Here is a 20,000-nt window from a genome sequence, read left to right on the forward strand (position 1 = left end):
TTCGTGCCGCCACCGCCCGCGCTGGACGAGCTGGGCGGCCCGGGGGGCGCCGGGCACCCGGACGAGCGCCTTGGCGCGGCCGGCGGCCCAGGTGGCGCCCCGGCGGCGAGTAGCGGCGCGGGCGCCGAGGACGAGGAGGAGGAGCTGCTGGAGGACGAAGAGGACGAGGACGAGGAAGAAGAGCTGCTGGAAGACGACGAGGAGGAGCTGCTGGAGGACGACGCCCGCGCGCTGCTCAAGGAACCGCGGCGCTGCGCTGTGCCCGCCACAGGAGCGGTGACCGCCGCCGCTGCCGCCGCCGTGGCCACCGAGGGCGGGGAGCTGTCGCCCAAGGAGGAGCTGCTGCTGCACCCGGAGGACGCTGAGGGCAAGGACGGCGAGGACAGCGTGTGCCTGTCTGCCGGCAGCGACTCAGAGGAGGGGCTGCTGAAGCGCAAACAGCGGCGCTACCGCACCACGTTCACCAGCTACCAGCTGGAGGAACTGGAGCGGGCCTTCCAGAAGACGCACTACCCAGACGTCTTCACCAGGTACGCGCCAGGGGTGATCGTGGCAGCAGTGGCTGGAGGGCGCGAGTGGGTCCCGGAGAGGGAAGGTGGGCGGGCAGGGCCCTGGGGCTGGGGCAGGAACTTAGCTCCTGGACTCACCCCAGGCGCGCCTTCCCAATGGCCAAACCCCTGTTGACCAAAAACACCCTCCCACCCCCTCTACTCTGGGCTTGTAAGTTTAGACTGGGATGGGTTTTGTTTTGTTTTGTTTTTCCCTTCCCGAGGTCTCTCCAGTTTAATTTTTGTAATTACAAGTTTTAGCTAGAGAGAGAAAAAGAAAGGGCCTCTCCAAAGGGCGCCCGAACGCGCCACCTTGGAGACGTGCGCACCCGAGCGCTCACACTCAAGGCCCCTGGCGCTGCAATCCCGAGTCCCCGCCAGATCCCAGGCGAGGCGCAAGCAGCGCTGCCGGCCCTCGCCGCCAGGGCTAAGCAGGGGCTATTTTTGGCCGCTGTGTGGTGCGCTTGCCCTCCCCGCCTGATGCCCCGGGAGCCTGATGGGTATCAGTTACGCAGTTCGCAGTGAAGCTGCCCGCGCCTGCAGAGAAGGCCGTTAAAAAGATCCAAGTTCTGTCGTTTGAGACTCCTGGAATAACGAAGGAAGTCAGAACTAGGCAGCGTTTGGTCTGCGGAGGCACCGACCAGAATCTCCCCTTTCCATCGCTGTTCTCTCGCCCTCCACGCATATTAAACGCAGTGTTGGTTTACTGTACGCGGGTTTACAGGGGCAGTCTTGGACTGCTGGGAGCCTGGCAGGGAGCAGACAGAACAGCTGGGGGGAATTTCCCCCTTCTGACTGGAGTCGAAACCTGGGTGTTCCTCCTGGATCCGCTCCATTCCCACTCACCCGAGTTTTGAGGGAAAGATATACCTGTGAGATGACTGGGCCCCTGAGGGCCGGCTTAGTCATACCTGGGAGGCCGGCCCTGCAGGGGGCCTTCCTCTCCCATCCCAAAGCTAAGGTCTGCCACAGGCGAGGAGCCAGGTGTGGCCAACTTTCCCCAGCGGGGAGGGAAAAAGGGATGGGAGTGAACCCGGAGTTGGGCTTGTCAAACTCGAGCAGCCCCACCTTCGCACGAGCCGTGTACGACTTTTCAATGTGCATTTTAGTAGCCCCGGAAAGCTGCCTGCCCCATTTGAACCCGAAGAAAAATTGCTTAGCGCTCAGGAGGCCTGAGCCAACGCTCCAGGGTAGTTGTTCTAGCAATTAATCGCTAAACTGTCTCCTAACCAGAAACGGAAGAGTAGATATGACTCGGGGCAAAGCACTAAACTTGATCATCCCCTGAGCTAAACTTGGCCCTCCCCTGTGTCATCCAGTCCCTTCATTATCTTTAAAAAAGAAAATAAATTCTAAAGTAATTGTCTCTATCAAATAGCTAAGCGGCCAACCCGCTTTTTGCATTTATCACATACATATAATTCAAAAGAAGAAAATGATGTGATGTCGCTTGGCACGCAGGTCTGCCCTTTTAGCTTCTCCGGGGGAACCAAAGTACACGAAGAGGGGTGGCTGCTTGTCACCACCCCATGCCCACCTCTTTCCCACCCAGGGGGCTAGTTAGAGCCCCTTGGCTCCTGCTGGGACCCAGGCAGGAGTGTGGTTTGGGGGTTTTAGATCTGCTGATGCTTACTGTAGCAGGAAGCAGCGGGAAGCTCTCCAGTGAACCAGTTTTCTCCCAGTCCTGAAGTTCCAGGTGTGGGCCAGGCCGGGTCCCAGGCTGGGGCAGGCCCCGCTCTTTCATATTAGTGATTGGAGAGCCAATTACTCTCGTTGCGCTCATATTTTCGGTAAACAGGTTGTAAGCCGTTTTACAGCATCTTAATGGTTTCCTATTTGCCTTAATTGTCGCAGTAATAACTGCAATGACGGGGTAGGGTTTCAGTTAAATTGACTTCCCCTGAGATGGGCAGGGTTTGTAGTGGGCACTGGAGTCAGGAGGTGCGCAGAATTTTGTTTAATCGAAAAATTACCCCACTGAACTCTTAACAAGCTTAACATATCTCCAGAGGGTAATGGGGAGTATGACCTAAGGGGGTGAAGGGGGGAGGAAGGCGGGGGAGAGAGAGAGAGAGATGGAAGGAAAGGCAGAGAGCTGGAGAGAGAGGAAGGAGAGGGGAGAGAGCATTTTTTAAAGAAGGCAGAAAGCAACAAGGAGGGTGAAAGAAATGTTTTTAGTTGAGTGGAGAGTTCTCCCATTTACTCTTAGGACAAAAGAGGCCATCAGCACTGTGTGTGTGTGTCTTATCTAACTCTGGCTTAAGAGTGAGAGAGAATCCGAGACTTGTACAGTCAAGAAGTCACCACTGTCACTCTTGAATATAATATGATGCAATAGAATAGACAACATCCTGTATCTGGGAGTGTATTGTGTTTTCACGTTTGCAGTCAAATAGAAGACAGTCCAGTGTTGAACGGGTGGTGATGCCCAGGTGTCTGTTAGACCCTAATGGAAGAGGATGCCAGCGAAGGGAAGGTGGCTGCCAGGCGGTTGCTGGAGCCTGCAGTGACCTCCTGCCTGTGTGTTGCTTTCTTATAGGGAGGAACTGGCCATGAGGCTGGACTTGACTGAGGCCCGGGTCCAGGTGAGCCGCACTGCAGAGAGGGAGGAAAGGAGGGGCAGTGGGCTGGGGAAAGAGTGGAAGAGAGATGGGCTGATGGACTAGGGGGTTCTTGAGAGACTCCCTTCATAAAATGAAGAGAAGCAGAATCAGAAAGATAAACCAAAACACTCCTGCACAAAATTATATTAAAATATGAAGATCTGGAAGATGGAAGGGGAAGGTTTCTAGGTTTGGGAGCCTTGTGGGAGGAGTCCAGGATCAGAAGAGGGGTTTCAGGGTCCCTGAGACTGCAGTTCAGAAGCCCCCTGGTCCACAGCCCCTGTAGGAAACAATCTGCGAACTGACTTCTCCTGGTTGAAATAATGGGATGGAGCATGGATTTGGTTGTTAGACAAATCCGCTCAGCTCCAAGCAGGTATTTGGCTGCGATTAAGTCTCCAATCGGGCTTCATAAAAGCCCACTTAGTGCTAGAACAAACAGGGCCATTTGAAGGCAAAATGCTGTTTGATTTCCCCTCCGCCCGCACAAGGAGCTGGCTAATGCTATTTGATTTCCCATTTTTTATAGCAATGAGCCCACATTGATCTAATAGGGAGTGAGTGCAATGCTATTAAAGGTGTTTGCAGCCCCATACCAGAGTGCATTTCCGAACCCAGGCCCCATAACCAAAGAGACGATCAACACTGGGCAGCCCCGATGGCCAACAGAAAACAGATGTCCCTGGGTTGGGAGCTGAGTGAATCACTTTACAGTCAAAATCAAGCGCTGATAAAGCACAATAAATTCCATATGGCTCATTTAATACACAACAGCTTCTTGCATTAGAGGGCTAATGATGAGGCCTGTCCCCTCCTTTCTGTTGACACATTTCTCCATTGTCAAACAGAGATGTGACAGCAACTCTGCATTTTCTGCTCAGGGGAACGAGTCGTGGGAAAGTTAAATAACTTTTAAAAAGAAAGAGAGCGCCCCCTCCCCTTCTTCTCTCTCCCTATTCACTGGAGAAGATGTAATTAAGTGAATATGAATTATTAGAGTCCTTTCGTTTACCTTTGGGGGGCCTCAGAGGTATTAATTCAATAATGAGGAATTGCAGGGGGACATCTTGATAATTGCAGTTGAGCCGAGAGCTGATCTGTCTCTAGAAGGTTTCCATGTTCTTTGAGGGCATTCTGCCTCCACTGTCCCCCCCCACCCCTCACCCCCCGCCCTTTACTCCTTTCACTGCCATCGAGGAGTGGCGGGTATTCTTGTCTAGACAGATTTGGATACACAAAAGCTGCCCACCCAGCCTGGTCCCATCTAGTCTTATTTTTTCAAGTCTCTGAATTTCCACAATGTAATGTTTCTGCGATTCTCAAATAGATTATTTGAGGGCTGTGAAATGTTATGGATGGGCCCCCTTTTGGCAGAATTTTAAGTAATCAACTGACTTGGATTCTCAATTTTTCTTGTGTTAGGTGGCTATCTAGAAGTCAAACCAAACCTAGATACCAGTGCTAGTAACGACAACCCCAGTGTGTATATCTGAAAGGCATAGATGTCTTAAAATTTTAAAAAACATATACCTCTGGGATCATTTACATTATATTTTAATATAATTCTGTATAGCCCCAGAGTTCATTCTTAATTTTTAGACTTGTGTGCAGGCATAAACTAAGCCCTAAAAATACTAATGCCTTCAAGGGAGAAGGAGCGTATCTTCTCAGCTGTGGGTGTGATGAGCAGGTCACATAAAAATAATTTCATGCTCCTAAAAGTTATTTTTAGACCATGGTAGCTGCCACATTTCAGGTAAAGGTCTCTACTAAAACTGCTTTCTATTAACAATTAGGAAGATACCTTGTGCTGAAAACCTCCCCCCAACCTACAACTATCTTACTTAAATAACCTACTTAAGCCACATCCCCAGAATAAAGGACCGATTAGCTCTGAAGATGTGCCCAGTCTCCAGGTATCCCACACTCTGGTTTCTTTGTCCAAGTATCACTGTAGACCTGATCCATGCAGTCACTGCCTTCCTTGGTACAACCTGGCCTTGCATGGAGCCCCTGCAGATAGCAGGCTGTGTACCCCACACTTCATTACAACTGCCTCCTAAACTGTATGCCTGTTTGCTAATTATCATAGGTATTTCTTCCCTCAGTCCCGGCTCCCCTCAAGCCCCCAAACATAGGGTAGTGCTCATAGGTGTTCAGTAAATATTTCTGGAAAGATTAAACCACCTCCCTGATTCCCTTTTCAACTGAGAGCAAAGATTTTGTCACCTCTTGGGAAAACCAGAAATAGGTGAAAAGAGCTGATTTGCCACAGAAAGCTGCTGTGCATTCTTCTCTTGATGGCTGTCTGTTCCCAAGAGTCATCACTGAATGCCAGCTTCCACAAGCCTTATTTGACTCATTCCTCATCACAGCCTTATGAGTAAAGTTTTATTATCCCCATTTTACAGATTAGAAAACTGAGGTTCAGAGAGGTTTAAGTGACACACAGCAAGCAAATGGCAGCGCAGACATGTAAACCTTGGTTTCCTCACTTCTAAATACAACAAACCATTTCTTAAATTTGGAAAGGAACCAGGCTAGTTAAAATGTCCACTGGAAAGGGTTCACTTGCCCGGTAGTTCCAGATGACTTTAAGTTAGGCGCTCTTTCTTTGCCCCTTTGGTCCCAGACGTGTCCTTGAACAACCTGAGGCCATAGAGGGGCGAGGTGGGCGAGGGCTGCAGTGGAAAAGTGGAAAGGAGGGAGGGCCCGCGGCACGGGGGTAAGAGGCGGGGACCTCCCGGAGCGCCTACCCGGCCGGAGCGGCACCGACCCCTGCCTCTCTCGGCTTTGCAGGTCTGGTTCCAGAACCGTCGGGCGAAGTGGCGCAAGCGGGAGAAGGCGGGCGCACAGACCCATCCCCCGGGTCTGCCCTTCCCCGGGCCGCTCTCGGCCACCCACCCGCTCAGCCCCTACCTGGATGCTAGCCCCTTCCCTCCGCACCATCCCGCGCTCGACTCGGCCTGGACTGCCGCTGCTGCAGCCGCCGCCGCCGCCTTCCCGAGCCTACCTCCGCCTCCTGGCTCGGCCAGCCTGCCGCCCAGCGGGGCGCCGCTGGGCCTGAGCACTTTCCTCGGAGCCGCAGTGTTCCGGCACCCGGCCTTCATCAGCCCTGCGTTCGGCAGGTAAAACGCGGCTTCGGGGAGGCTGTTTCTCTCATACACGCACAGAGGCTGGGGCCCTGGGAGGAGGCCAGAAATGGGTAGGGACTACACACATCTTTCCTCTTTGGCTTAACTTGAGACTTAGCCAAAGAAAATAATCTGTAATATTGCTTTAAACAGTGCGGATCTTGAAGGGAATGACTTGGGACTGAACGGCAGAGGAAAGGGCAGTGGCGACAACTGCAACCACAGAAATTGGAAGTGTTCAGTGAAAGCTTTAAAGTACCATTTGAAGGCAGTAACAGCCTAGACCAAAGGTGGTGTGTGTGTGAAAGGGTACAGGTGTAGGCTGCAGAGCCGGGATGACTTTTCAACTTTTGCAAAAATCCTTCCTCATTCCCCAAAGCCTGGCAGCCAGAGGAATACAGCCCTGGGGCCAGGGGCCCTCTGGGTCCAAAGAAATCTTTCTTCTTCCCCAGACTCTACCTTCCTTGTCATTCAAGTGATCCGCTGCCAACCATACCCTCATATATGCAACCCCGGACCCCCAGAGCAGCACAAGACAACGAAATCAAAAAAACGGTTCATCATATATTATAAATCCCTTTCTTTAAATGAACATCGAATGATGAAATTAAAGTCTGTATAATCACACAGACAAAGAAACAAAGGAGAGATGTATTAAGTTGGAAAGTGCTGTGAAAATAAAACTGAATGCAGCTTCAGTGATCTCTCTTTGGGAGAACAAAGAAATAATAGATTCATCCAACTGCGCAGCCACTTAACAAAAAAATCATCTTGGAGAAAAATTTCAAAAAAGACTCAGTAAAATTACTTTCTTGTAACAACCAATGAAGTAAACAGAAAGTGCACTGAAGTGTAGTTAGTGACTCAGTTTACCTGGTGGAACCAGAGCATGTTACGCCCCCTCCAGGCCACACTTTATTTCTTTTTGGAAAAAAAATGTTTAAGTCCTCTGTCCCTCGCCCACCACCCTCTCCTTTTCCTCTTCTCACGACAAGTGACTTGTTAAAGTTGCCAAACCATGGCTGGAGTATCAGCTGCGACATTTGGAGAGGCTGGAAGAAGGGTGCGGTGGGGGTGGGACGAGAGGTGGAGGGTGAGCTTGGGAGAAGCGGGGGGCGCTCCTCGAGCCCAGGTGGGCTCATTTCGAATGGTGGAAACTGAGTTGGCCTTCCGGGGGCCGGAGCCAAAGCCCTGGGAGTTAGCGGCAGTGGTGGTGGTGGCATTGAGGGTCAGAGGCGGCTCAGCCTCTGCCGAAAGTCTGGCGCGCTGCAGTGCAGAGGGTGGAAGCGCCGTGCGGGTCAATGCTGGCGCCTTCTGGAGGCGGTTTCGCGGACTGGAGTCCCAGAATTGGGTTTCGCCGTGCGCCGCACGCGGGGGGCGGGGAGGGGGGCGCGGGTCCGGGGACTCTTTGGTACTGGTGACTGCATGGGGCTCAGGGAATTGGGTGCTAGCGGGTCATAGTTGCCTGGCGAGCGGAAATCAACAGGCGGGGGCCCCCATCTCCACCTCGCGGTCGTCCGTCGGGCTCTGGCAGCTCTGCCTGGCGCAGGAGGGCGGCCGCGGCGGCGGGAAGGCTAGCAAACAAGACCAGCTTTTCCAGGGTGAAAGGAGCCCCGGGCCGAGAAGGCTCTCTATAGCAGGAGTACAAAGTGCAGCACAGGTCTTTCTCAGTTTTAATCCCACTTTGTCCTTTCTCTTTTTCTTCTCCCTTTCTCTCCTTTCTCTTTGTCTCTCTTCTTCTCTCTCTCGGCAAATAGTATTATAGGCAGTCGGAGCTCCTAAAGTACACTCCCTTCTTAAGCGAAAGCCCAGAATCCGCGCCGTGGGGCCGTGGGGTTCCGGGACTCAGGGCTTGCTTCCGCCACGGCTCTGGTCCCTCCAGGAATATCTGGCCCCTCGGCCTTTTTTCCACTCTGTTCGTTTCCTGCCCTAGTAAACCCTTAGAACGTCCCAGCCTCCCGCCCGCGCCTCCAGCTACTCCCCAGCCCCGAGCCAGCCCCGGACCTGCGACTCTGCGCCCCAGCGGAGGCGCCCCTCTGGTCCGCCGGGGAGAGGCGGCGGGAAAGGCTGCACGAGGCGCTGCGCGCAGCTCTCGGGGCGTCACCGCGCTGTTTTGCTCTCCCTGCAGGCTCTTTTCCACCATGGCCCCCCTGACCAGCGCGTCGACCGCGGCCGCGCTCCTGAGACAGCCCACGCCGGCCGTGGAGGGCGCAGTGGCGTCGGGCGCGCTGGCCGACCCGGCCACGGCGGCCGCAGACAGACGCGCCTCGAGCATAGCGGCGCTGAGGCTCAAGGCCAAGGAGCACGCCGCGCAGCTGACGCAGCTCAATATCCTGCCGGGCACCAGCACGGGCAAGGAGGTGTGCTAAAGGCTTCCCTCCACCCTCGCGCCCCGGGCGCGACCCGAAAGGTCACCTCACTCAGCACCACTCAAGACCAAATGGAAACAGAGGACCAGCACACTCCCGAGACGGCACTGAGAGAGCGCAGCCGCCTTCGCAGCCGCCTGGACGCGGACAAGGCAGCCCTCGGCGCTACCCGGACGTGGCACCTCCTCGGCTGGCTGTCCACCCGCCCCTGCCCCTGCCAACTTCGCTCCAACTCAAACGTCCACTCTCTCCCGTTCTTTTATTGAAAATATCGGGGAGGTTTTCTCCCTAAGTCACCTGGTATTGAAGTTAACAATTTAAAAACCCCAACCTCTCTGCCTCCTGACACCCCACTTAGCTTTTTTTCTTTTCCAAATAGCATTTTGGCGCTCTAAGTTGATCTTGCCAGCGTGGCCCCAGCCTTCGGCGGCGGGGACGCCAGTGCGAATCTGTAAGATAGCTAACAGTGCACTTAACGGAAAGGGGCGTCTTGTTCTTGTTCTCTTCTTTATCATACATCAACCAAGGTTTTTATATCAAACCAAAGGGAAATACTCTGCTAGAATATGGACTGTTGAAGTCACCAAACTGTGATTATTGATTCTGTACATACCATTGTTATTAAAAAAGAAAAAGAACAGAGCTTTGTATATTTGAAATGTTATAACGCAATTGCACTCAGCGTGGTATGGTAAAAGTTTGTCCTCCTGTAGATTCTTACTGTGTTGTAGATACGGTAGGGTTCCTAGACAAATATTTATGTACTCAAGCCCTTTATTTAACTTATTAACTGTAGAGGCTTCCGAAACCTTCAAGATAAAGGCAATGGTACAGTACTTTTGTGTAATGTGTAATTGTTATCACTTTTCCTTGCTATCTAGTGGAGAAGTGTCACGCTCAAAATAAAAAAAAAATATATGTTTAACAAAAGGAAGTGTGAATACTCTCTACAGGAGCTGAGGGGACAGTAGAAGGGCCCCCCCACATAAGACCGCGGGTGGGTTCCTGCGTCCCGACTCCCCCAGAGTTTAGCTGCACTCCCGTTTTCCTGGCAGAGGGCCCTGGTTTGAATGTGATCCTCAAAGGATCCGTAGGATTTCCTAAGAAAGGTTAAGATCGCCGCCGCCACGGAGCTTTCCACGTGCATCTCGGCTTTCCTGGGTTGTGTTGCAGTGGGAGCTGAGGGCCCTGGGCCTCGGAGGTGGGGTGGGCTTGAGGGAGGGTGGGTGAGTCTACTGTAGGCGTTGACGGTGAAGACAGAAATTTGAAGCGAGCGGGGAGTCTTAGCTGGGAAGGCGAAGGAAACTGTTCGTGGAAAGTGCCACGTACAAGGAAGTGCGCAGTCCGAGATGACAGGTAATGGCGCGCGAGAGGAGCCCAGGCGGTGGCTTCCGAGGGGGCGGGCTACACGGTACACGCGCGGGGAGGAGGGTCTGTGGCGGGGGTAGGGGGAGCAGGGAGGAGGGAGTATGTTGGGGGGTAGGAGGGTGTGTGGTGGGGGGAAGAGGGAGGGAGAGAGTGGGAGAGAACGCAGAAACAGTGATGGAAAGGCAGCGAGGGGTATCCAAGTGGCAGATCTTAACTCGACAAATGTCATTACATCACTTATCCAGGCATTGGGAAATGTATATACTTGTAAAAAAAATCTAAACAACTCAGGTTTCGCGAGGAGACCCAAGCAGATTCGCAATCTGCAACCCCCCGGGCGCACCCCTCCCCGCGCCGGCGGCAACGGTAGCTTCTCCCTCCCCCGGGCCCTGCCTGCGCCCCCCAGGTGACCGTTCGGTGTAAGCCCGCCCGCGGGGGCCGGGTCTCGCCAAAGCTCCCAGGGTGATGGGAAAGGGAAGAGAAGCTTAATTAGTTTCAATTTGTAGTAATTAGTGCGCTGGACCTTTGGGGAGAGGGGCAGGCGCGGGGAGGGGGGCGGCCGCGGCGTGACTAGCGTGGCTCTCGGAGCCGGTGCCGCCGCCCTGCCAGGCCGCGGGCCAGTCGGTCGCGGCGGGGGGCGCGGACGCGTCTCCGGGCCGGCCCCGCCGGGTTCCACGCGCGCTCCCGCCCGCGCCCCAGGGAAGGGGGGAGGGTCCCCTCGCCGCTCTGGGCGCAGGCGTGCGCGGCCGAGGGGCAGGTGCGGGGGCGGGCAGAGGTCAGCGGCGACTCGCGGGTGGGCGAAGGCTCAGCAGCTGCCGCACTCAGCCCCGGGCGTCCTCCGCTCGCCCGCCCGGCCGGCAAGCCGCAACGCCCCCGCCCGCCGGACACCTTGGGGAGCGCGCCCGCGGGGCCCAAGGCTGAGGGGGCGCCTCGGATCTTGGCCGTCGGGTCACCCGGAGCTCGCAAGCAGGGCCCGGCCCCTGACACGGGGAGTAGGCGCCAACTACCTCTGCTCAGCCCTTCCCGCCGCACACTCCTTTCGCGGGAGTTGCAGGCTCAGCAGGAACTTTCTAGGACATTCCCCGAGATCTGAGTGTCTCAAACCTTCACCAGACTCCACAGAGTCTCCTGGGGTGAAGGTCGAGTTCCTGGGGTGGACAGGGCTACTCAGGAGTTTGAGGTGGGGTGGGGACTGCGGAGCGCAGGAGGGGCCTGAGGGAAAGGGCTTTTTTGGGGGTTTTTTTGTGGTCAATATCAATTTTCCGTTGATTTTGGCTTTTGTTTAGGTAGGGCTTTTTTCCCCCCCCTTTAGGCTGCCAGTTTGATGGTATACGTGAAACAGTACCATTCTTCCTGTTAATGAACTCTTTTTTAAGTCATTTTTTCTCATTTGACCCTTCCATGGAGCAGAAGCAAATTGCGTGAAATTACCTCCAAGGATTACATTTAGTACTGGCCAATGAGAACCCCTCTCCTTGTTTTACAAACTCTTAATCCTATGTCATTCTGATGCTGCAAACAAGCCTAGTCCTGGGCCTCCTATTCTTTCAACTTTCCCCAGCTGGAGGGACCTCATTCTGCACTTAATATTCCCCATAAATATCACACGCTAAAGACCCCCTGACTTCCAGCAAGTCCACATTAAACATGTGACATGTCACGCATGACAAACTCTGAGTATCTTTTCAAAGCAGCATTAAAAGCAAAGAAACCAATTTTCTTCTCCTTCCAAACCTCCCCAAGTGCTGAATGATGGGGATTGGAAAGAGCCACTGGAGCGTACTTAGGGGGATTTTATGAGATTTTCCAGAATGATTTAATCTTATTGTGAGCATTATTAATGAATGGCAACCCAATTTGGCCCCAATATCTGGGAAAGCAGTCACAATGCTGGGAGCGGCTGACCCCCCTCCCAACCTTAAGCAAACCTGTTTCACCCTGGAGGAGGCCATGCAGAGCCCAGGGGAGTTCAGGAGAGCTCCTGTGACGGGGGGCATGGCTGTTCCCTATCACCCCCAACCTCGAATGCCCCACCACCTGCTTTCCCAGGGCCACCCCCACAGCATCTTAGGGTGAGGGGTGAGGGAGTGCAGTTTGGCCTCTGTGGGAAGGATGAAGGGAAAGGGCAAGTTAATTTGTTACATTTTCAGACAGGCTAGTCAGATCCTGAATGGGCCCCCAAAAGGAAAGGCAAGAAGGGAGCAGTAGGCTGAGTAATTTCAGAAGATGTCCCTAAGTACTCTTCAGTCACCAGCTACCCATGAGCCAGACTGTGGACAGTTAGGGAGGACAGCTCAGGTTTGTGTGGGGAAGATAGAAATCGGATGAATTAGGGAGAGTGATCACCAAAGGCAAGGTTTCAGGACTTGAGACCCAGTCTTCAGTTAAAGTCACCAGTATAGGCCTCAGCCACTTTCCCATTTTTTTCCTATTACCACGCCCCCATTGGGGCAAACACTTATTATTGTTGGTTTTGATCTGTAATACCAAGAGACAAGGCACTTGTACCTCTGTTTTTCATACCGTTTTGAGTGCAAATATCTTACTAGAATGGAAAAGTGGCTGATGGTAGAGGGAAGGAAATTATACATGAGTTAGTTCAACTTGCTTTTAGAGGAAAAAATATGTATGTGAGCATGTGTGTATGTGTATACACAAAAGTGAGTGTATGTGAATGAAGGGGGTCTTAAATGGGGCCTAAAATGGTATTTTGGAACACCGAGTTCCACGGAGCAATTGCTTATGTATTTAAGTGACAGTGGCAGCCTAGCTGGGGGGCGGGGAGAAGAAAAGCTGTTACCTGACTGGGGTGGGGGGAGGGGGAGAAGCATTTTTCAAAGGAAAAAGTTGTGTTGTCCCTGGACTTTATTAACAGTCCAGTTTGAAGTATACATTTTTTCTTTAAAGAAAAGGGAGCGATTACCAGTTATACATTAAGAAATGTCATTCAGTCATTTTTATTCATTCTCCGGAAATCTTCGTAAAAGCCTGAATCATACTTCTACAAGCAGCAATTTTGTTAATCCAAGGGGTTATTACTCTGGGCCCTTATTAGGTTCTACACCACTGCCAAGCAATCCTATAACCCTCTCAAAAGAAGTTTACCTCCCTGTTATAAAACCAGTAGTGGTATTTATACTGTGCAATAATTAGTGTATTACTTGAATCCACTAACACGTTCATTTTATCTCTGCACAAAACCTCTAGTCTGCTTATAGAAAGCTTGTGCCTCCTTTGGTGCTGGTAAAGTGGTGAAAGAGTGAATTGAAGGCTGGTTGCACTTTCTCCTTTTGCCTCGCCTTAATTCCCATCTCTTTTTGCTCTCATCCAATTAGCACAGTGTATTAAGCGGTTTATCATCTCATAGTCAGCTATTGAGAGAAACAAGGCGAGCACTTTGCAATAGAACCTGCGCTCCTTTGACACCCTCAGGTACTTACATATTCCACTGTGCTATGAATAATAGAGGAAGAATGGAGCGCTAATTCCCTCATCAAAGAATGCCTTGTCTGCTGCTTTGCTCAACAACACCATTCTGATCAAAAGAAAAGCAATAAAGCTTAGCATAACAAAACGAAACCTACTTATTAGCTTAGTGGTTAAATTAATGCAGAGCCGCTGCTATTCAAAACCAAGGTTTGAAAACAGCCTCCAACAACCTGATAATGCTGCCTTCGGGATGAAGGAATTTTAATCTGAAATTTGAGGCTGGCTCAGATGAGTTCATCTATTAAACTGCTATAAGGAAGCTCCACAGCAAACCGTTCAATTAAGAAATATTTAGGTGAGCAGAGAGAAAGAGAGAGAGAAAGGGAAAGGCAAGGCGGGTTAAAGTCTGGGATGGGAGATGGGAGAACTGAATTGACGGTCAGTGAATTCTGAAGAGGATCTGGGGCTTAGTGTTTTTCATAAAACCCTGACAAGATAGTGAAAGCTGCTTTTGGAGTTTCCTTATCTCTGCATTACCTGCCAAACTAATTTCAATCTGTTCGAAAAGGCATGCTGAGGTGCATCTGTATGTGTTGGAGGTAAGAGGAGGTATAGGCTGGAGAAGGGGCTGGTGGTAGGGGGCAGTGAATTCATCCGCTTTGACCAGCCTCTGCCAAACTCCAGTCTGTGAACTTTGGCTCGCCCCCATGTCTTGGGCAACAGTCTCAAGACGAACTCCATCTGTTTCCTGGACAAATTAAAATCTTAACTGAGCACGCTTTTGTAGGATTTTCAACTTCCGGTCTCCACATCCCCTTTTACACGAAGGAGAGTTGAGAGTTATACCAAGTTGTGACCAAAATAAATGTGCTCCCTGTTGTTGGCAGCCCCTAAATTCAACAGGAAACAGAAAAATTCCAGATGGGTTCCTGTAGGGCCCTATTTCCCAACTGGAGTGGATAAAATTTATCCTAGAGGTTTAGTCTGGCCCACAGCATTTAGAATTTTATTTTTTAAAATTAGTTGCCAAAGTTTAGGAATTGAGATACTTTATGGCCATATCTGGATTCCTGGCTCTTGAAAACGTGATCCCATGACCACCCGGGGCTCTGTCCCTCCCAGAATTGCTGAGCAGCTCCTGCCTCCTTTGGACAGGACGTGGCCACTCAGGCTCACGAGGTTCTGCCACTCTCTAGAGGGAACCCGGCCTGTTTCACTTTTATCACCTGAGCTTAACACCTATGCCAGGGAACCTGTGAAGACATATAGGGAAGTTCCCCCTTTCAAAGTGGGCATCTCGGTACCCACCGTACCCATGTGTTATCAGATGGTGCAAATCAAGAAGAAACCTTTCTCAGAGAAAAGCAACCATGCCATATTCCAATCTTCTGACAGAGAGATCCACTCAATCCTAAAGTTGCAACTTTCTATAAAATCCTGGAATCTTCAAATGCCTCCCAGAAAATCCTCTTAACTAACCTGGAGTTACTGATCTGAATATGAAAATATCAACCACTGTGTTAGCTTTTTTTGGGAACTGTACGAAGAAATGTCTGACTTTCTATGCACTTTCTACACAAATGGTTCCTGCCCTCACAATGATTACATCTAGATGCAGAGACAAGAAGCAGACCAGTGAGAAGCTGTTTCTGTCTCCTGGCATTTCTTGACAAGCAAGTTTTGTATTTGCCATAATAACCCCAGGTCCCAGAAATCAAGGAAAACATGCTTTCTCTTCAGAAAGCAAAGTGGAGGTGTGGGCACAGGAAGCATACATTAGAGAACCATTTCTATAATCCTACATGGTAACAGCAAGGAAAAAACACACTAATCCTTAGTTTCCCAGAGCAGCCTGGGTGCTGCAACTTCTGACAGGTTGCAGTGCTTGAGGTACCAAGGCATTAATTAACTGACATGGTCATAAACCCAAAGTGTTTCTACTTAGAACCTGAGTATAAGAAGAGAAAGGAGGAGAGGGTGAGGGAAAGAAAAGAGAAGGTAAAGCAAGATATAAAGCAGCATCATCTGTACTACATAACCAGTATGCCTTCACTAGGGTCCAGGCTGGGTGACCTTTCTCTTGTGGGGGCTGTACTTCCAGGGGCTATCAGCCTCGCTCTCCCGAAGGAGACAGCACTGGACTCTTGGCTTAGCTCTCTGAATATGCAAGTCAGCAAAGCACATGAGAAGCCATACTTCATCTCTCAAAGGACCCAAAGTATATTGAAATGCCACTCAGAACACTGGGACATACATTATGCCAAGCATCTCTGAGCACAGACCTAATAAGCAGGCTGAGGTTGGGCAGGGGATGGTTTTCAGTCACCCCTTACTCCTGGCTGCCCCCTCCAGTCCACTCTTTGCACCTGATACAGTCACTGCAGCAGTTTTCCTTTTAGAAAACTTTATTCTGAATTGAAAAAAAAAAGCACAGTATATATTTCCTTTATGAAAATTCATGTAGATTTTTTTCCACAGGTAGATAATTTTTTTAAAAAAATATAGCATAGCTGTATAAGGGGAATTTTTTTTTTTTTAAGTTTTTTAATCTTACCAAGAATTTAAGAAAGGAAAGATGGCTACGTTTCCTTTCTGGCAAAAAGGCACCGTTCTGAAGAAATGAGAAAAATAGCACCAGGGCCGATTAACCATCCCTCCCTCCCCTCATTTTTTTGGGATATAACACAAAGGTCCTTGCCCTGGCCTATACACATTTTTAATGAAATGCTATAGGATATCAAATTATTTAACATGTACTTTCCCTTTGTATAAACTTTACCTAGATTTTCTCTTTGAGGAAATGAAAAAGGCAGGTGAGTGTAAAATAGCTGTCCAGTGTGCATGTGCAGGCTGGGCTTTGGAGAAATTCAGTACACAAGTAAGCTCTGTTTAATCTATTTAATAAGTGCACAGCTTCTAAATCTCCCCCCTTAAAGACTGAGAAGGACAATTGCTCCTGGAGCCAGTGGCCTGGGAAGTACATGGGTTCAGACTGGGTTTAACTGGCATGTGAAAAGGCAAAATGCCAGCCCTGCTGCCAGGCTCTGTGAACCCCTCTTTCTGGGGGCTCCTCTGCTGAAGGTCCTGGGTAAAAGCCACTTGCCTCCTAGCCACTCTCAATTTCTCTTCCTTCCCCGCCCCCTCCCCTAGAAATCCAGTGCTGAATGCCAATGTGAAGCAGCCAGTTTTCCTGGTGGTGTTTCAACAGCACAAGGTATATTGTCAGAGGAAGGTATTTCTGCTGTTCCCTGATGTTTGGTAGATTCAATAGCTTTGCAGGTGCCCCTTAATAATCCCCCTCCCAAGTCACAGCCACACAAACATGATTGTAGTTCCACAGGAAAAGCGATGCAGGAGAAGCAGCCAGGGCCATGATGCAGGTGCCAAGGATGTGGGTCTTCTTTCCACCGTCCCTGCAGGTCCACTTCCTGGAACCCCTCAGGACCATACAGCACAATCGGCGAAGAGTCTGCTGAGGTTCACTTCGGAATAGCCACTTTGGGACAAGAACTGCTCTGCTGTGTTCTTGAGTTTTCTATAGTCCTGAAGAACTTTGGGAGTAAGAAACTGCTTCTTCAATTTATCTAAAAAGAAATGAAAATAAAAGGATTACAAGTCTCAGAAGCAGCTTCTTTAAAAAGCATTCAGTATTTCTGAAGCACTAGAGCAGGAGCTGTGAGTTCTGTTTGCAGCTCCAGGTCTCTGATGTCCTCATGGTCCTGTGGCTGGTCTAGCCCTGGGGCCAATCCCACGCTAGGGGAGAGGGAACCCCGAGATTCCTCTGTAGAAGATTTTCTTCCTTCCCCCTGCCCACCACTTCTCAGCACCTAGCCGACTCAGCACACTGGGGACAGGGCCACTCTCAATGATGGGAACTGCAGGTGCACGGCCATGTGCAGCAGGCAAGGTGAACTCCACTCGCAGACACTCGGCTTGTGGTGCTGTTGAGCACAGGCATGCAACTGCATGCAAAGTACAGACGTGGCAGGAACTAGTTTGCCTCAAAACGAAGGCAGAGCCTCCCAGTGCAAACTCCCTAGACCAGATGGGCCTAGTCGGCTTCTAGTCCTTTCCATCTGTATCCCTCTGCTATACAAAATCTCCTCTGCTCAAAGAAACAAGGGATATGCTGTCTGGAGAGCACCTGTCCATGGCAAGATTGCTTTTTTCTTCTTTGTACACACCGTGTACCTCTGAACTTGAGATGTGCAATGGCCCTTTCTTTGCTTCCTGCTCCTCCCACCCATTCATCCCTGGCCTTCCCATTCTGCCCAGGGCACTCTCAGCCAGAGAGAAGATCCTTCCTTTCTCCCCCCAGAGTCTGAGACCTCTAAACTTGGTTCTTTGTAAGGAGCAGTGGGCTGGGACACCCAGGTCTGGCCTTGTAGAGACAGGCTGATCCCTGGGGTAGCCAACCCTGCCCATGATGGTTAAGATGACACAGTTTTGCTCAAAGCTGCTCGGGAACCCTCTGAGGTGTTTGGAGAAGCCCTTAAAAAAAATCCCCATCTGATGGCTGAGGAGGTTAAGTCACTTGCCCCAGGACACAGTGCTGGAGATCTGGGATGTAAAAATGTAGAGCCAGGTAGCCAGAACCCTGAGCTCACTTGTGGTGAGGCTCACTGTGCACCCCTATCCATGCACCCCTGTTCACTGTTCCCAGATAGACATGGGCAGGCCCCCAGATGCTGGCCTGCGCCAAGGAGCCGGCGGCCCGGCGCGGGCGCGGGGGCCCCCGAGGCTGCCTGGCGCCTCAGGTTAGGGAAGCATCAGGAAGGAGACATGGAAGGGAGGGCACATCAACCACCAAAAGAAACAGCGGAGCAACAGTGAGTCTACAAAACACCCGCACAATGAACTCAGTCTCCAGAGTTTTGTTCCTTAGCTACACATTCACATTTGTTCTCCACAACCTTTTCTCAATTACATCAATTGCCTTTCAAAAAACAACAACAGAAAGTTTTGTAGAGAGGATTTAAATGCCCAAAGCGGGTGGAAAAAGAGGCAAGAGAGAGAGAGAGAGGGCGCATCGTTAAGCAAGGAGAGAAAGACACTTTGAAAGTTCTAATTATCGGAGTCTGGGAATACACAACAATGGCCCGAGCAGTGGCGGCCGGCCGGCGCCTCGAGCATGTGAATGACACAAATGCATGTGTCACCGGGGAGAGACATTTACAGAGCTGCGGTGAGACGGAGCAGGGGAGGAAGAGAGAGGGCACAGCTCCTGATGTGTTTACCTCCTCTGCTGATGGGATATTGACTTTTCCCACCAGGTTGGTTAGAAAGGGGACTATTTACGCTGCCACACAGCCGAGTTAGAATGACAACCAGCGTCACTTGGTGCTCTTCTCCGTAAAAGACAACTGTGACCGCCAGCATATCCCATAGCCGGTCAATACGGCAGAGGCACCATTCCATGCCAGTTAGAGATGCAGATAAAGGCTCCTACTTGCTTCCCCAGTGAGAATCGAATCAATAACGTTTGGAAGGTCTTCTAGGAAAAAGAACTGCACGAGCTGCCACAGGCTGCACTGGGGATGGGAGCTGTGGGGAGAAAGGGCTCACCCCTTCTTTGTTGTTGTCCTCTCTCTGCGTTGGGTACCTGGGCCACCCACGTTAGGCTTCCATCACTCTGTTTCTCTTAACGCTACACTCACCTGCCACTTTAGAACTCAAGGGAAAACGGGGTTAAATGGTGGAAATCAGTTAACGTAGACAGTAGAAGCAGATTCCTTCTCTCTGCTCTGGTTCTGGGAGTTGGGGAAGAGGCCGTCAGGCAAGCAGCAGAGATGTGCAGCCATCCTGCCCCATCCACAGAGATGCCACAGGCCATAGCTGTTGCTGTCTCAACAATCAGCACAAAAAATCCAAACTTCATCCAGCCGGGGAAGGAAATACTCTTCCTACACACAAGCACATCAGCAAAATATACTCTAATGGACAGAAGTATCACCAAATCACTCATTGTAATACACCAACAAAGCAAATCTACTTTTCCTGGGAATAACATTTGGGGGAACATGTATCTACAGCTTTTTTACCCTTGTCCTTTCTACATGGGGATTCCTTAGTGTTATATACTCATTACCAAAAAATATCCTGCCCCCAAGCCCTGTGAAAACAATGAAAACCGAGTGAGCCTATATATTCATTATTCACACAATGTTTTATCAGATAAGAAAATTAACTGCTAATTTAAAAGTTTCTACTAATTAGAGTCTAAAACGTCAAAATCATGCAAGCTACAGTATTTTCTATATGGGATGAACTAGACCATCACCTGCATGTTGAACTTGTCTGAAATATTTTACTTAAAAGCAAATGGATCAAATAAGATGTCAGAACTGTTTTTTTTTTTTAATGGAGTATTCTCCCATCTAAGGAAACCATCTTTCTTTCAGACATTTTATTTCTGTGTCAGTAAACTAAAAATCTCTTTTCAGCTTTACTCTTTGTAAAAGCCTTTTTGGACTTAAAGAAACACACTGCACTACGAACCACAAAGCAAAGACATTTTAACATCGCCTACTGGTTATTTTATTTTAATTA

General features: G+C 50.5%; 2 protein-coding genes across 2 annotated transcripts in view; one reads left to right on the forward strand and one right to left on the reverse strand.

Annotated features, from left to right (window-relative positions):
• Nucleotides 1–9,584, forward strand: part of ARX (aristaless related homeobox) — an 11,861-nt gene extending 2,277 nt beyond the window's left edge. Inside the window, exons 3-6 of the mRNA XM_040265356.1 lie at nt 31–530; nt 3,088–3,133; nt 5,951–6,279; nt 8,414–9,584. Coding sequence (XP_040121290.1) covers nt 31–530; nt 3,088–3,133; nt 5,951–6,279; nt 8,414–8,654 — 1,116 coding nt within the window. The 3' untranslated portion in view covers nt 8,655–9,584. The remainder of the gene's footprint in view (nt 1–30; nt 531–3,087; nt 3,134–5,950; nt 6,280–8,413) is intronic.
• A 3,367-nt stretch (nt 9,585–12,951) lies between these two features.
• Nucleotides 12,952–20,000, reverse strand: part of POLA1 (DNA polymerase alpha 1, catalytic subunit) — a 295,880-nt gene continuing 288,831 nt past the window's right edge. The window contains exon 37 of the mRNA XM_040266631.1: nt 12,952–17,035. Coding sequence (XP_040122565.1) covers nt 16,890–17,035 — 146 coding nt within the window. The 3' untranslated portion in view covers nt 12,952–16,889. The remainder of the gene's footprint in view (nt 17,036–20,000) is intronic.

Source organism: Oryx dammah, unplaced genomic scaffold (assembly GCF_014754425.2).
Source record: "Oryx dammah isolate SB20612 unplaced genomic scaffold, SCBI_Odam_1.1 HiC_scaffold_23, whole genome shotgun sequence".
NCBI lineage: Eukaryota > Metazoa > Chordata > Mammalia > Artiodactyla > Bovidae > Oryx > Oryx dammah.